Source organism: Bos grunniens, chromosome 13 (genome assembly GCF_055505025.1).
Source record: "Bos grunniens cultivar Pamir isolate PY7600 chromosome 13, Bosgru_T2T1.0, whole genome shotgun sequence".
NCBI lineage: Eukaryota > Metazoa > Chordata > Mammalia > Artiodactyla > Bovidae > Bos > Bos grunniens.
In genome coordinates, this window is record NC_141177.1 from 77,242,278 (window position 1) to 77,257,894 (window position 15,617).

Consider the following 15,617-nt stretch of genomic DNA (forward strand, 5'->3'; position numbering starts at 1 on the left):
TCAGCCTGGGTTTGTTCCCGGGTGATTATCTGAGGCACACTCTCTGGTGACCCAGGTATAACTTACAGCATTAATGGCAAATATTTTTGTTGTTAAGCTACTGAGATGTGGGAGTGGTTTGCTTTTGCAGCCTCGTGTAGTTATTCTGGCTGATACTCCAGCGTAGGCTTTTGCCAGTTAAGTTTGATGCGTGAGCGAGACTTGACTTTCAGGAGTAAGAGAATAGATACATGTTAATGAAGCATGGGATTTTAGTTGGATAAGGTGGGGGTGAGGATCTGAGAGCAGTGAGGAATAGTTATAAAGCCACGGAATTAATGGAATGGCACTTTTTGGTGAAGTGGAGGGAATGTTGCAATTAGAGTGGTCAAGAGTTGAGTTGGAAAAATAGGAAGGGTGGGGTAATTGCAACTGAGACTGTGGAAGAGTTAATATTACTGATTATGGCATTGTCATAGGAGTGACCATATGACACAGTGTGGTTAATCAGAAGAGAGGATATCAGAAAATCCAGAAGCTAAGATATTGAGAGGTTTATCTAGGTAGATGCTAAATTCAGCAAGAATTATGAGAAGGTGTGGTGTCGGGCATAGTAGAAGTAAGCTGGGAGCTTAAATCTCAAAGGAATGAGTTTGTAAATTTGAAACTGTGTTGATCCTCAGTCTTGAATGGAAGTGTAACTAATTCTAGGTTGACAAGTTGTTTTGTTTGTTTACTGCCTTATCATCTTTAGCTTTAAGATATTATTCTTCTGGCCTCTTCTGTTGCTTGGGAATATGTAACTTACCCGTTAAGGTAAAAAATTTTTTATAGATCTTCTTTTTCTTTGATTGAAAGTGAAAGTGAAAGTGAGAGTTGCTCAGTCGTGTCTGACTCTTTGCGACCCCATGGACTATATTCTCCAGGCCGGAATACTGGAGTGAGTAGCCTTTCCCTTCTCCAGGGGATCTTGCCAACCCAGGGATCAAACCCAGGTCTCCCGCATTCCAGGCGGATTCTTTACCAGCTGAGCCACAAGGGAAGCCCAAGAATACTGGAGGGGGTAGCCTATCCCTTCTCCAGAGTATCTTCCCGACCAATGAATCGAACTGGGGTCTCCTGGATTGCAGGCAGATTCTTTACCAACTGAGCTAATTTTCTTTGATTAGTTTTTAATATTTTCTCTTTGTCTTTGGTCCAGAGTTTCACTATAGTATATTAATGATGGATTTGTTTTTATTCATTTTCTTTGAATCTCTGTATGTATCTTCGATTTAAGGATTTCCTTATAACTTAAATTCTTGAATTTCTTATTTATTATTTCTTCAAATATTAATGCCCCTTCCTCATTTTTTCCTCTTCTCTTTCGAAATGCCTATTAATATGTTGGATTTTCTCATTTTACACTTTAGGCTTCTTAACTCATTTTCCTTCTCTTTATCATTCTAGGCTGCTTTTAAGTTTTTTCCCATGGGTGTATTTTCTAATTCTCTCTCTTGCATTGAGTTTTAAACAGTTTTTTTTTTTTTTTAATCTGTAAAGTTTTATTTGATTCATTGGAAAATCTGCTCACCTCTCCCAATCCCTGGCTCTCAGATTGCCTTGTTTTGTTTTTTTGATAATGATCTCCCTTTTCATCTTTGTATGATAGGTTTTCCATTATCAGGCTTGTCAAACTAAGATCAGTGGGCCAAATCTGGCCATGGCCTGTATTTGCACGCCCAATGAGCAAAAAATGATATTTAATTTTTAAAAGGGTTGTTACAAAAATAAAACAGTATTTAACAGGAATCATACGTAGCCTTCAAAGCCTAAAATGTTTCAGTTCAGTTCAGTTCAGTCACTCAGTCGCATCCGACTTTTTGTGACCCCATGAACTGCAGCACGCCAGGCCTCCCTGTCCATCACCAACTCCCGGAGTTCACCCAAACCCATGTCCATCGAGTCGGTGATGCCATCCAACCATCTCATCCTCAGTCATCCCCTTTTCCTCCTGCCCTCAGTCTTTCCCAGCATCAGGGTCTTTTCAAATGAGTCAGTTTCAGCTTCAACATCAGTCCTTCCAAAGAACACCCAGGACTGATCTCCTTTAGGATGAACTGGTTGGATCTCCTTGCAGTCCAAGGGACTCTCAAGAGTCTTCTCCAACACCACAGTTGAAAAGCATCAATTCTTCGGCGCTCAGCTTTCTTCACAGTCCAACTTTCACATCTATACATGACCACAGGAAAAACCATAGCCTTGACTAGATGGACCTTTGTTGGCAAAGTAATGTCTCTGCTTTTGAATATGCTATCTAGGTTGGTCATAACTTTCCTTTCAAGGAAATGCTAAAATTTTTATTATAATTTTTTAAAAATATAAAATGTTTGTCAACCACTATTCTGTTATCACCACTTCTTTGTTTGGCAATCCCTCTGTTTTTGCATATGCTCATTCTGCCTTATAAGTCTCTCAGTGTGTGTGATTTGTGATTTTTTTTATTGTGAATTCATCTTTAGTATGGGTTGTTAGAGGCTGAGGATCCCCATGAGAGAGGAAATGTGTTATAATTCTGATGTCTTTGGGTGTGGGAGTCTCCGGAATAGAAAGCCCACCAGGAGAGAGTGAACTGGAACTAGTCTAAAAGTTGGGATTAATGGGAGAGACCTGGCCATGGAGACTGGCTCTCTGCAGGCTGTGGGGATGTCTAGGGGCCTCCTGTATCCAGGGTTTCCATCCAAATCCCCAGGTTTGGTCTGTAAAGCACTCAGTCAAGGCACAGGCATCTGGACTGGCTAGGGTGGCCATTCACTGAGTATTCAGTAGACAGTCATGGGTCCAGCACCTCTGGGCAGATCTGAAAACAGTAGCAGCGCCTCTGCCTACTGCTGTGTGCTCTGGCGGTAGCACCAAGTAGGTGCTCAGAAACAATCTGTTGTGTGCATGGATGGAGAAGAAGTGGAAATCAAGTTCATATTTTGGGGACTGATAAGTACCAGACAGGAGTCTGCTGCCAACCTTTGCCCTAGACTCCTAGCCAGATGGGAAGAACATGGAGAGATAATACTAGTGGTGGTTTTGTAGATTCCTTTGGGATTTTTTCTGTGTAAACAATTATATCATCTACAAAAGAAGCAGTTTTTACCTTTCCTTTCTGATCTTTATGCTTTCTACTTCATTTTGACAGAGTGCAGTGGCTTGAAGTATTGTTGAATGAAAGTGATAAAAGCAGATATCATTGCCTTTTTCCTGATATTCAGTTCAGTTCAGTTCAGTTCAGTCACTCAGTCGTGTCCGACTCCTTGCTACCCCATGAATCACAGCACGCCAGACCTCCCTGTTCATCACCAACTCCCGGAGTTCATTCAAACTCATGACCATCAAGTTGGTGATGCCATCCAGCCATCTCATCCTCTGTCGTCCCTTTCTCCTCCTGCCCCCAATCCCTCCCAGCATCAGAGTCTTTTCCAATGAGTCAACTCTTCGCATGAGGTGGCCAAAGTACTGGAGTTTCAGCTGTAGCATCATTCCTTCCAAAGAACACCCAGGATTGATCTCCTTTAGAATGGACTGGTTGGATCTCCTTGCAGTCCAAGGGACTCTCAAGAGTCTTCTCCAACACCAAAGTTCAGAAGCATCAATTCTTCGGCACTCAGCTTTCTTCACAGTCCAACTCTCACATCCATACATGACCACTGGAAAAACCATAGCCTTGACTAGACGGACCTTTGTTGGCAAAGTAATGTCTCTGCTTTTGAATATGCTATCTAGGTTGGTCATAACTTTCCTTTCAAGGAGTAAGCATCTTTTAATTTCATGGCTACAATCACCATCTGCAGTGATTTTGGAGCCCCAAAAAATAAAGGCTGACACTGTTTCCACTTCTATTTCCCATGAAGTGATGGGACCCGAATGCCATGATCTTAGTTTTCTGTATGTTGAGCTTTAAGCCAACTTTTTCACTCTCCTTTTCACTTTCATCAAGAGGCTTTTTAGTTTCTCTTCACTTTCTGCCATAAGGGTGGTGTCATCTGCATATCTGAGGTTATTGATATATCTCCCAGCAATCATGATTCCAGCTTATGCATCTACCAGCCCAGCGTTTCTCATGATGTACTCTGCATATTTCTTAAATAAGCAGGGTGACAATATACAGCCTTGACGTACTCCTTTACCTGTTTGGAACCAGTCTGTTGTTCCATATCCAGTTCTAACTGTTGCTTCTTGACCTGCATATAGGTTTCTCAAGAGGCAGGTCAGGTGGTCTGGTATTCCCATGTCTTGAAGAATTTTCCACAGTTGATTGTGATCCACACAGTCAAAGGCTTTGGCATAGTCAATAAAGCAGAAATAGATGTTTTTCTGGAACTCTCTTGCTTTTTCGATGATCCAGTGGATGTTGGCAATTTGATCTCTGGTTCCTCTGCCTTTCTAAAACCGGCTTGAACATCTGGAAGTTTACCATTCATGTATTGCTGAAGCCTGGCTTGGAGAATTTTGAGCATTACTTTACTAGTGTGTGAGATGAGTGCAATTGTGCAATAGCTTGAGCATTCTTTGGCATTGCCTTTCTTTGGGATCGGAATGAAAACTGACCTTTTCCGGTCCTGTAGCCACTGCTGAGTTTTCCAAATTTGCTGGCATATTGAGTGCAGCACTTTCACAACATCATCTTTTAGAATTTGAAATAGCTCAACTGGAATTCTGTCGCCTCCACTAGCTTTGTTCATAGTGATGCTTTCTAAGGCCCACTTGACTTCACATTCCAGGATGTCTGGGTCTGGGGGAGTGATCACACCATCATGATTATCTTGGTCATGAAGATCTTTTTTGTATAGTTCTGTGTATTCTTGCCACCTCTTCTTAAAATCTTCTGCTTCTGTTAGGTCCATACCATTCCTGCCCTTTATTGAGCCCATCTTTGCATGAAATGTTCCCTTGGTATCTCTAATTTTCTTGAAGAGAGCTCTAGTCTTTCCCATTCTGTTGTTTTCCTCTAGTTCTTTGCATTGATTGCTGAGGAAGGCTTTCTTGTCTCTCCTTGCTATTCTTTGGAAATCTGCATTCAGATGCTTATATCTTTCCTTTTCTCCTTTGCTTTTCGCTTCTCTTCTTTTCACAGCTATTCGTAAGGCCTCCCCAGACAACCATTTTGCTTTTTTGCATTTCTTTTCCATGGGCATGGTCTTGATCCCTGTCTCCTGTACAATGTCACAAACCTCCATCCATAGTTCATCAGGCACTCTATCTGTCAGATCTAGTCCCTTAAATCTATTTCTCACTTCCACTGTATAATCATAAGGGATTTGATTTAGGTCATACCTGAATCGTCTAGTGGTTTTCCCTACTTTCTTCAGTTTAATTCTGAATTTGACAATAAGGAGTTCACGATCTGAGCTACAGTCAGCTCCCGGTCTTGTTTTTGCTGTCTGTATAGGGCTTCTCCATTTTTGGCTGCAAAGAATATAATGAGTTTGATTTCAGTGTTGACCATCTGGTGATGTCCATGTGTAGAGTCTTCTCTTGTGTTGTTGGAAGAGGGTGTTTGATATGACCAGTGTGTTCTCTTGGAGAAACTCTATCAGTCTTTGCCCTGCTTCATTCCGTATTCCAAGGCCAAATTTGCCTGTTACTCCAGGTGTTTCTTGACTTCCTACTTTTGCATTCCAGTCCCCTATAATGAAAAGGACATCTTTTTTGGGTGTTAGTTCTAGAAGGTCCTGTAGGTCTTCATAGAATCTGATATTAGGGAGAAACAATTCAGTGTTTCACAACTAAGTATGAAGTTAGCTGTAGATTTTGCACATGTTTTTTATTCCTGGAAATTAATAATTGAATTTAGAGGCTTGATCAGGTTGAGGTGTAATTTTTTTGGCATGGGGCAAGACTATAAAGGTGTAATTTTATCAAGGGACATGTATCTGATTATATCTTTTTGTGATATTAACAGCCATTGATGATTGTTGCTTTTATCAATTATTACATTATGGATTACAAATTGTTTTATTCTAATTTTGTTGACTTCTTCATTTATTAACCAGGACAGTGCTATGAAGAGAATTTTCCTTTATAAACATTCTGACCACCCTACTATGGAGTTCCTATAGGAGCGCCAGAGAAACGCTTGATTGTTTTCTTTCATTTATTCATTTTCAGAATAGTTAATTGGTTCCACAGCATCTTCAAAGGTGTTTTTTTAAAACATAAGCTGTGAATTCACTGTTTGTTTCATTAGTTCATTTAGTTCATTTAGTTGTCTTTCTTATTGATGCTAAATAAGTGTGTACCATTTTAAGCTCTTTAAGAATTCGTTATTTATCACTTTTCCTCTTGGTTTGTTGTTAGGTTTTCATTCTTTGTATAACCCATGTTTTCTGCTAAAATATGAGGAAATAAATACACTCTTGCTTGCATGATTAAGAACAAAAGGAAGATGTATTGAAAGACTTATTTCTAATATTAACGGATAAAGAATGGACCTATTAGCCTCTGAATCACACTTCAGCTGTATGAAAGTGAAAGTCACTCAGTTGTGTCTGACTCTTTGTGACCCCATGGACTGAATCCTGCAGGCCAGAATACTGGAGTGGGTTGCCATTCCTTTCTCCAGGGGATCTTCCCAATCCAGGGATTGAACCCAGGTCTCCCTCATTGCAGGCAGACTGTTTACCAGCTGAGCCACCAGGAAAGCCCTCAGCTGTATGCCAGCATGTCATAAGAAACCTTAGAAATTTGTGCATAAAACCACAGAAATCAGAATTTCTTTGTTTGTTTTTTTAATATAAATTTATTTATTTTAATTGAAGGTTAATTACTTTACAATATTGTATTGGTTTTGCCATACATCAACATGAATCTGCCACAGGTTTGGAACCTACAGGAGAACAAACTTTTAATGTCAAGGCTCTTATGTTAAAGGTGATATATGTCAGAAAAGAAGTGATAATTTTAAGTTTCTTGGAAAATAACCAACCATTGGAAAACCGTATATATTCCTGTATAACATGAGAGGAAAAAGTCTCTCTGCCACATACTGTATATTTTTGATGTAATGTTAACTTCATGTGGTTTAGCTGTTTGACTTGAGTCATGTGCACATAACCTTCTGAATACCCAATTAGCTTATAATATGACAATTTCCTAATAATTATTATTGTTCTAGAGTATAACATTTCACTGTTCAACATCAAATATATATACAAAGGGAATTAAATTTTATGGAGTTTTAATAAGTGTCAAAAATGGTTTCTATTAGCTTTATTTTAATTTTTCCCCAATTATAAAAATAATAGTGCAAAGCTTTAACAAAATAGGGATCACCATAATCCTACCTACAAGTTATATATTAAATTGCATACCTAGATGAAGGTCTTAAGTATAGATACTCTCAAGGAGATATTGAGATCTTGAAAGAGATTTATATTTACTTTACCAAAAAATATGGGAAAGGTATTTCTGGCAGTCAGACTAAAACTCCAATACTTTGGCCTCCTGATGTGAACAGCTGACTTATTGGAAAAGACCCTGATGCTGGGAAAGATGGAAGGCAGAAGGAGAAGGGGGCGGCAGAGGATGAGATGGTTAGAAAGCATCACTAGCTCAATGGACATGAATCTGAGTAAACTCTGGGAGATAGTGAAGGACAGAAGAGCCTGGCGGGCTGCAGTCCATGGGGTCACCAAGGGTTGGACACAATGACTGAACAACAACAAAGATTTCTGGCAAAACATAGGTGATTTAAAAAAAAAAAAAAAGCATGACAGGTTTTGAATAGTTTGTATTTTTGACGATGAGTGTGTAATGTACGTGTATACATAATATACACACATGTGTATATGCGTATGTGCATGTGTATATGGGGACACAGGGAGGAGGGAGAGGAGGAGAGGTCTACATATGGAGAGAAAACTTCTGAAATGAATGGAACTATTTTAAAAATTGCAGGTTATATTTTTACAGTAGATTTATTGCCTGATGTCTGTCAGATACACACTAGCCAAACAGAACCGTGTGTTACATCAGTTTGTATTGGTTTAAATTTCGTGAACTTAAGAGCTTTTGATTAAAATATACATACTATTACATATGAAATAGATAACCAGCAAGAACCTACTGTGTGGAAATTATACAACAGTTTTTTGTGATTATTCAGCAAAGGAAATGAAACAGAACCCTCAATAGTTCCTAGGTAGAGAATCTAAATTCCTGTCTTATGTGAATAATTCGTATGACAAAGGGGAATTATTTTTATTTTCTTCATTTCCTTTCAAGATTAGACAGTCCTGTGTTTCTTTAGTTTCTGCCAAATCTCATGACTGAAGTTACTAAATAGATTACACATAGAAATCATTTCATCCATCAATGAATTATTTTCCAACGTAACTACTTCTTTAGTGGTGCATATGGGCGTCTTAGTGCTACTAAGACAAGAAGGATATTTAGTACTGCCTTTGCTCAACCGTTCTTGGTTTCTTTGGATTTCTAGGGTGTGGGGAGCATCTCGTGCGCACCATACTAGCCAGAGAATGTTCACACGCTCTCCAAGCTGAAGATGCCCACCAGGCTTTGCTGGAGACTATGCAAAACAAGTTCATCAGTAAGTATAATGTCAAAAAAATATAATTTCCTTCTAAATAGAGATTGTTTTGCTGAGCTGTAAGCTTCATGAGTCAGGTATCATGTTTGTATTGCTAGACCAAAGTCCAGGGCCTAGCATGGACTTAGACACTCAATTCACATTGGTGTGAAAATAAATTCCATCAAAATAGCTACTACTACATAAAATTTACCATCTAACCAATAGAACGCCCAAGCTGTGAAATGTTGTCCAAGATTAGAATGATATACAATAGAATAAAATTCTATTAAAACAAAATTCAAAGGACTACCTCCTTTAAATCTTTTCTGTGATGCAACTTGACTCTTTTTATAGTTGTCTAGGGTTGAGTTGAAATCCAGCCTGGCTCCATTTGCCGTTGTGAAGCTACATCTGGTTGGAAGAAGGGATGCCTTGTCTAATCTGTGGAAAGATTTTCTGTAGCCTACCAATTTCCCTATAGATATCTGTTATTTTGTTTAAAACTATTTGACTCTGGATTTTCCCATCTTTTTAACATTGAACTTACCTCTATGAAAGGCTTATGAAATTGTATAAGAAATATTAACCATACTTCTTCTATGCTTTATATAAAATGTTAAAAATAAGTTAGAGTAAGAAGCCATAACGCATAAACTAGGGAAAGACTATCACAGGGTTTAATCTGGAGGGCATCTCCAAGTAGAGAATCAAGAGGATAATACGAGGTGCAAATTATATGGTGAGGACAATACAGACAGGTGTCTAGGAAAAAAATCACCCTGAAAGGACTCACTGATGGCAGACTCCTAGAACTGGCCGAGGAAGCCAGAAAAAGAGGGGAAGACAGGACTGTGGGCACAGAGACAGAGATATGACAGTGGGGTTGGCATGGCGGGGGCTCGGCACCTACATAACTCTTAGGTAGAGCAAGTGTTCCCGACGGGCAGCAGGGCTGCATCAGCCAGGGATCAGGGCTTTCCCCCCCAGTTTTCCCACAGTGTCCAGGTGTCTAGTCACACCCCTTCCCCAACCCTACCTTTAGGGTGCTGGTGTGGGTCTGGCTAGCAAGGGTTGCCCTGATCTATCTTGTCAGAATTTAGGCTTTACCTACTCAAAACACTTTTCATCTCAAAGCGATCTCTGCTTAGAATTTATGAAAGTCCATTCAAAGGACCACATATAAGCATGCAACTGATGGGCTAGATAGGGGGTTCCAGGGATGGGGATAAAACTGAATTACTTCCTCAGATTTATATGCATGGTCGCTCAGCCCTTAGTAAGTATCATGCCCTTTTAGGGAAGATTTTAGCGTAGAGAGAGAAAGAAAAACAGATTATAGGCAAAAAAGAACTGGATTTATCTGAAGGAAGAAGAGAGTGAATAACTATAGAAAAGTTTCAATATGAAGAGATTCTGTAACAGGTGCTTTCTTCCAGTCATATGACCTGAGGTTATGAAAACGTAAATAATGGTACGAACTACATGCATACTGGTAAGAATCACCTGATAACAAATTGTGAGCTGAGGAATGTGTTAGGAACGGCCTTTGAGGTCTGCCTTATTTTTCAGAAAAAGGTTGATGGCATTCATGTTACTCCATCCTCAAATGTATCAGCATCAGACTCCTCTTTTTGTTCTTTTGCTTTAAGTTACCATCATGGAATGCTGGGTTGAAAGAAAACCAAATTCTTGGCCTTAACAACGTATATAATTTATGTAATTTGCTATTAATTGTCCAGCTATACCAGCTGCATTCTCAGAACAATGGGAAGGAGTGCTGAGAGGTGAACAGTCAGCACTTAGGAGAAGTTCACATCCTGGAAACCCTGTGGTTATGGCACATGTCCATTTCCTCCCTGTTGAGAGTGACCTGAAGCGCTTTCCTGCATCCGAAACCACGGATTCACTAGCTAGTTGTCCATCTCCAAGTCTGAGCTCCCCTCCTTTCTCTTCTGATACTTTGTTACCCTCGCCTTTTGTATAACTTTTGAAACTACTCAGAGTTAGGTTGCAGTACTCTGTTTTCCCCACTCCATCCCATGACCTCATGCATATTGAACCCCGTCTGAAAAATTCCAGACTCTCGGAAAGGAGTAAGAGACTTCAGAGCTCAGTTTATCACCTGTGCTCACTAAATCGTGAAGCAACCTATTTTACAAGAGTCCAGTGACTTGCCCAAACTCAGCCGGTTAGTCAGTGGGTGTTGGTTTTGCAAGATCATGCTGCCCCTTCCTTTTATAAGTAAAACATAATGTGGAATAGCGAAGACTATTCTGAGAGTTAGGACAGCTGGGTTCTGCTCTTAACTGTGTGTCTGACTCACTGGATCTAACAAGTTAATTAAGTTCTGTTTTGTTTTCTTTAGGGGAAAAAAAAAAGTTAAACAAGAGACAATTTCTAAATTCCTCCACCATGCTAAATTTTATGAATTCTCTACTAGATTACACTTGTAAATATGAGGTGTAATCATATTTTAATATGAATTTTAATCAGTTTATTTGGAGTTGGAAATGGGATTGGAAAATAAAAAATTTCTGGGACCACTTGAGAATTTTCAAGAAGCATAGATGATATTTACAAAATGTTATAACAAAGGAAATTGATTTTACTAGAAGCCTGGATGAGAAGCAAGGGGGTCAGGTTCTTTACTATTTTATGAAATTAGTTGTTTGTTTTAAAAAAGTCTCTTTGTCCTTAGTTTCCTCATGTGTAAAAGAGGGGTCTAGCTCAATGGTCCCCAAAGTCCTTCCTAGGTCCAAAATTCTGTTCGGTTCCTGGTTTGTTCACCAGCCAACCTAAAATGTGTGTGTGAAAGTCAATTTAGTCTTTACTTGAAACTATAAATTGAAACCATTATAGGTGGGTTGAAAGTTTCTGTCTAAGGTGATTTGGTCAAAATCCTCTCTAGTGATGTTTGTGGCAAGCTTGACGCCACTTGGTTTTGTGGAAAGGCATCGTGATACTTTTCCTTTCTTGCTTCCTTTGTTTTCTCTTAAAAAAAAAAATTTCACAAATAATATATCTGGAGATTCTCATGACAGTATATACATATGAATATTTTATATGATGCTCAGGACACATTTATCTAAGCCCCTGGTAGTTCTTCAGCTACAGTTCAGATCTTCCTACCCAGGCACTGGTTCCCGTGGCCCTTTCTGCTCATGGGGCTGCCCCCATCCGTGGTGCTTTCTGTGTGACTGTTTATTCAGTTGCAGAGGCAATTGTTTATCGTGTGACCTCACTCTTCTGATGGACCTAAGAAGAGCTGTTGGTTTTTCAGTTTGTTCCGCTTTTTACTTGTTAGTGTAGAATGATGACCTCTAAGCTCTGTATATATTGCACCAGAAACTGGACATCTCCTCCATACTCTTTTCCCAGTGGTTGTTATCACATTAAAAAAATTTTTTTTCCCTAAAATCATGGATTAAAAAAATGGTTTCCAGTTGTAATTTATCTCTTTTCTGATGAGTACATTTTCAAATATTACTTGGCCTTTTGTGTGTCTATGAATTATCTGCTCACAACTTTAGACCACTCTTCTGTTGTACTGTTTGGATGATTTTCTTTCAGTTGACATTTAAACTTTTATTAATGGTAAAATTGCCTTAAATAAAATATTCTAAAATGACACAGTAATAATCATCTGTGCAGAATTTTAAAATAACCCTGTCTTTTTGAGTAGTGGTATGTTTGATATCTGTGACCTTCCACAATAATAAGGGATTTTTTAAAAAGTAATTTTACGCTATGATTAAATAATGTGTTTTTATGTATTTTTTCTAAAGTAGTCAGTAACTCATTAAAAGATTCCCCACCCCCCCTTTTTTGCAATGTGAAACCCCTGAAATTATTTTAAATGTAGGGTTCTTTGAAAATTGATTTTTGATAAATAAAACTTTACTGTGATAGAATGAATAGAGTAAAATTGAAAGACATTTTGAAGATTAAAATGTTTTTGTTTCCACTTACGTTACCTTTAATGCAAAGACCAGAGCTTTGGTTTGACTTAATATAGGAAGCATAAAAGAGAGTAACCAATTTGTGCCATTTTTCAAAAAACCACTGTTTGTATAACATACAAAACCCATAAAAAAAAGGTACTGTAAAAATAGTGCCTTAATAATACTTCATACTAACCAGTTGATTATAGACTGAATGCTTAGTTAAGTAGGGAAAAGAAATAAATAGATTTCCTTTTTAGTTGTGCTTTTTAAATTATACACACACACACACAGTCTCTTACAATGTTTGGATGTGACTTTTCCTATTCATGGTTGTTTTTGAACAAACTTGGTTTTATGAATTGTTCTTTTTTCATGCAAACTCCGGCTGAACATGTGGTATGTGAACTTCAGGGTGGCATTATAACTTCCTGCCCAGTTCTCTACAAGTAATGTCATAAGTGAAGTGAAAGTCCCTCAGCTGTGTCCAACTCTTTGCAACCCCATGGACCATACAGTCCATGAAATTCTCCAGGCCAGAATACTGGAGTGGGTAGCCTTTCCTTTCTCCAGGGGATCTTCCCAACCCAAGGATCAAACCCAGGTCTCCTGCATTGCAGGCGGATTCTTTACCAGCTGAGCCACCAGGGAAGCCCAAGGATACTGGAGTGGGTAGCCTATCCCTTCTCCAGGGGATCTTCCCGACCCAGGAATCAAACGGGGATCTCCTGCACTGCAAGTGGATTCTTTACCAACTGAGCTATCAGGGAAGCCCTAAGTAATGTCATAGTACATTTTTTAGTTGGTTTGGCTCTCTACTAAATATGATCATTGATGAAATGTTATCTGTAAGAATCAAATTTCTGTATGAATTTTTAAGCTAAATTGTTGATATCATCAAAATACAGACTAGGTGACTATTACTGAAAAATTCTATGTGGTGTATAGTATTATGATTTTTTTTTAAAGAAGGGGTTTTGCTCTGTGTTCCTTTATGTCATTCCTTGGGGGAATGTGCTTACACTCTTTCTGACGTCCTAGGTTTGCTGTCAGCCTATGATGATGCCAGAATGCCATCAATAACTGGGTTTGTAGGGAGTCCACTTCTGTGATTTTCTGCCCACTTGGGAAATTATATTTGATATATATTTTCTTTTAATGACCAGCTTCTTAGGTAAAACCCTGATAATTTGTAAGCATTAGGTTTCATAGGAGGAGCAAAAGTATATTGTCATTATACATTGGAACTTCTTATCTGAAGTCATATATGATATTTCATGAGTTTTGTTATAATTTAGAAAACCATAAAGTATATACTGGTCTCTTTACCAGTGCATCTTTGGATTCTTACAAGACTTTTCTCCATATTCTTCATGCATGTTTCTTCTTTTCAAGCCCTAAATTCTTCTTCCTCAGAGAACTTATTTTTTGAAATCTATTAAAAAAGATGTTTTTCCTTCATTGTCATAAACATTGTGATATATATAGCCTGTTGTACTCTCATGTCCAAATTGTAAAATAAAACAATAAATTAGGCATCCCTAAAGCATTCTATTCAGTTCAGTTCAGTTGCTCAGTCGTGTCCGACTCTTTGCGACCCCATGAATCGCAGCACACCAGGCCTCCCTGTCCATCACCAGTTCCTGGAGTTCACTCAAACTCACGTCCATCGAGTTGGTGATGCCATCCAGCCATCTCATCCTCTGTCGTCCCCTTTTCCTCCTGTCCCCAATCCCTCCCAGGATCAGAGTCTTTTCCAATGAGTCAACTCTTCGCATGAGGTGGCCAAAGTACTGGAGTTTCAGCTTTAGCATCATTCCTTCCAAAGAAATCCCAGGGCTGATCTCCTTCAGAATGGACTAGTTGGATCTCCTTGCAGTCCAAGGGACTCTCAAGAGTCTTCTCCAACACCACAGTTCAAAAGCATCAATTCTTCAGCGCTCAGCTTTCTTCACAGTCCAACTCTCACATCCATACATGACCACAGGAAAAACCATAGCCTTGACTAGACGGACCTTTGTTGGCAAAGTGATGTCTCTGCTTTTGAATATGCTGTCTAGGTTGGTCATAACTCTCCTTCCAAGGAGTAAGCATCTTTTAATTTCATGGCTGTAATCACCATCTGCAGTGATTTTGGAGCCCCCAAAAATAAAGTCTGACACTGTTTCCACTGTTTCCCCATCTATTTGCCATAAAGTGATGGGACCAGATGCCATGATCTTTGTTTTCTGAATGCATTATTTACCACTAATTGTTGGGCCCTAGGTTTTTATACTGCAGAATTTTGGACATATTTTTGTTTAATAAATATTCATTGAAAGCCATGAATATACTTTGCTGGCTGCTGTGAAAACTGTGAAACATTCACAGATAAATACAACAGATCAGCCTTACTGTCAAGGAACTTGCATTCTATGAGGAGAAAAAAGTCAAATGTACAGTAAATAAAATGTAAGATGCAGTTTAAATGTGAAATGTAGGTTTCATACTAAAGTAGAGGAAATATAGGGACTTCATTCCTTGCAATTTTGTCAAATGGAGATCCTAGAAATTTTGACTGCAAATAATCTAATAATGTTGGACAAAATATTAATGACAAAATCACACTTTCAAATGAATGGGTTAGAATCTTTGTTTAAGATATTCCTAGTTACATGAAGCTTCCAGAGGCTTGACAGAAGTAAATGAAAATCCTTCCTAAAGAAGTGCTCTTTCCATTCAGGTCTCAAAGAAGTGCTCAACTGTGAATTCAAAATAAGAGCTAAAATTAAAATGAAACACACATGATGGAGAGTTACAATGAGAGAAAGTATGTCAACAAAAACTTTAACCAGACCACCAAAGACTTTAGATATTAGAGCCACTAGGTAGAGAATATGAAATAAGTAAAAATTTTAGACATTGCTGTTTTTCAATAGATACAGTCATTTTTAGAAACATATTTATCAGTCTTATAAAAAGTGGAACATGTGTGTGTCCCACAACCCAGAAATTCTAGTCCTATATTCACATGCCCGGGGTGACACACACAGCAATATGTACAGGATTGTTTTTTTCTTAATAGCAGGAAATGGAAACCACTCCAATGTCCATCAACAGGAGAATGCTGTGTGGCAGTGAAAATGAACGGATCTCAG

General features: G+C 38.7%; 1 protein-coding gene across 30 annotated transcripts in view; it reads left to right on the plus strand.

Annotated features, from left to right (window-relative positions):
- Positions 1–15,617, plus strand: part of TASP1 (taspase 1) — a 318,225-nt gene that overhangs the window by 153,101 nt on the left and 149,507 nt on the right. For 29 of the 30 annotated variants that reach the window (XR_015138791.1, XR_015138798.1, XR_015138800.1 and 26 more), the window contains one exon: positions 8,447–8,557. Coding sequence is in view for 14 of the 30 variants with exons in the window: in XM_086331228.1 (XP_086187354.1) it covers positions 8,447–8,557 (111 nt within the window). In the remaining 16 variants the exon portion in view is untranslated. Of the gene's footprint in view, positions 1–8,446; positions 8,558–8,893; positions 9,116–15,617 lie in introns of those variants that run through there. The other variant, XM_086331224.1, reaches the window with a different exon arrangement.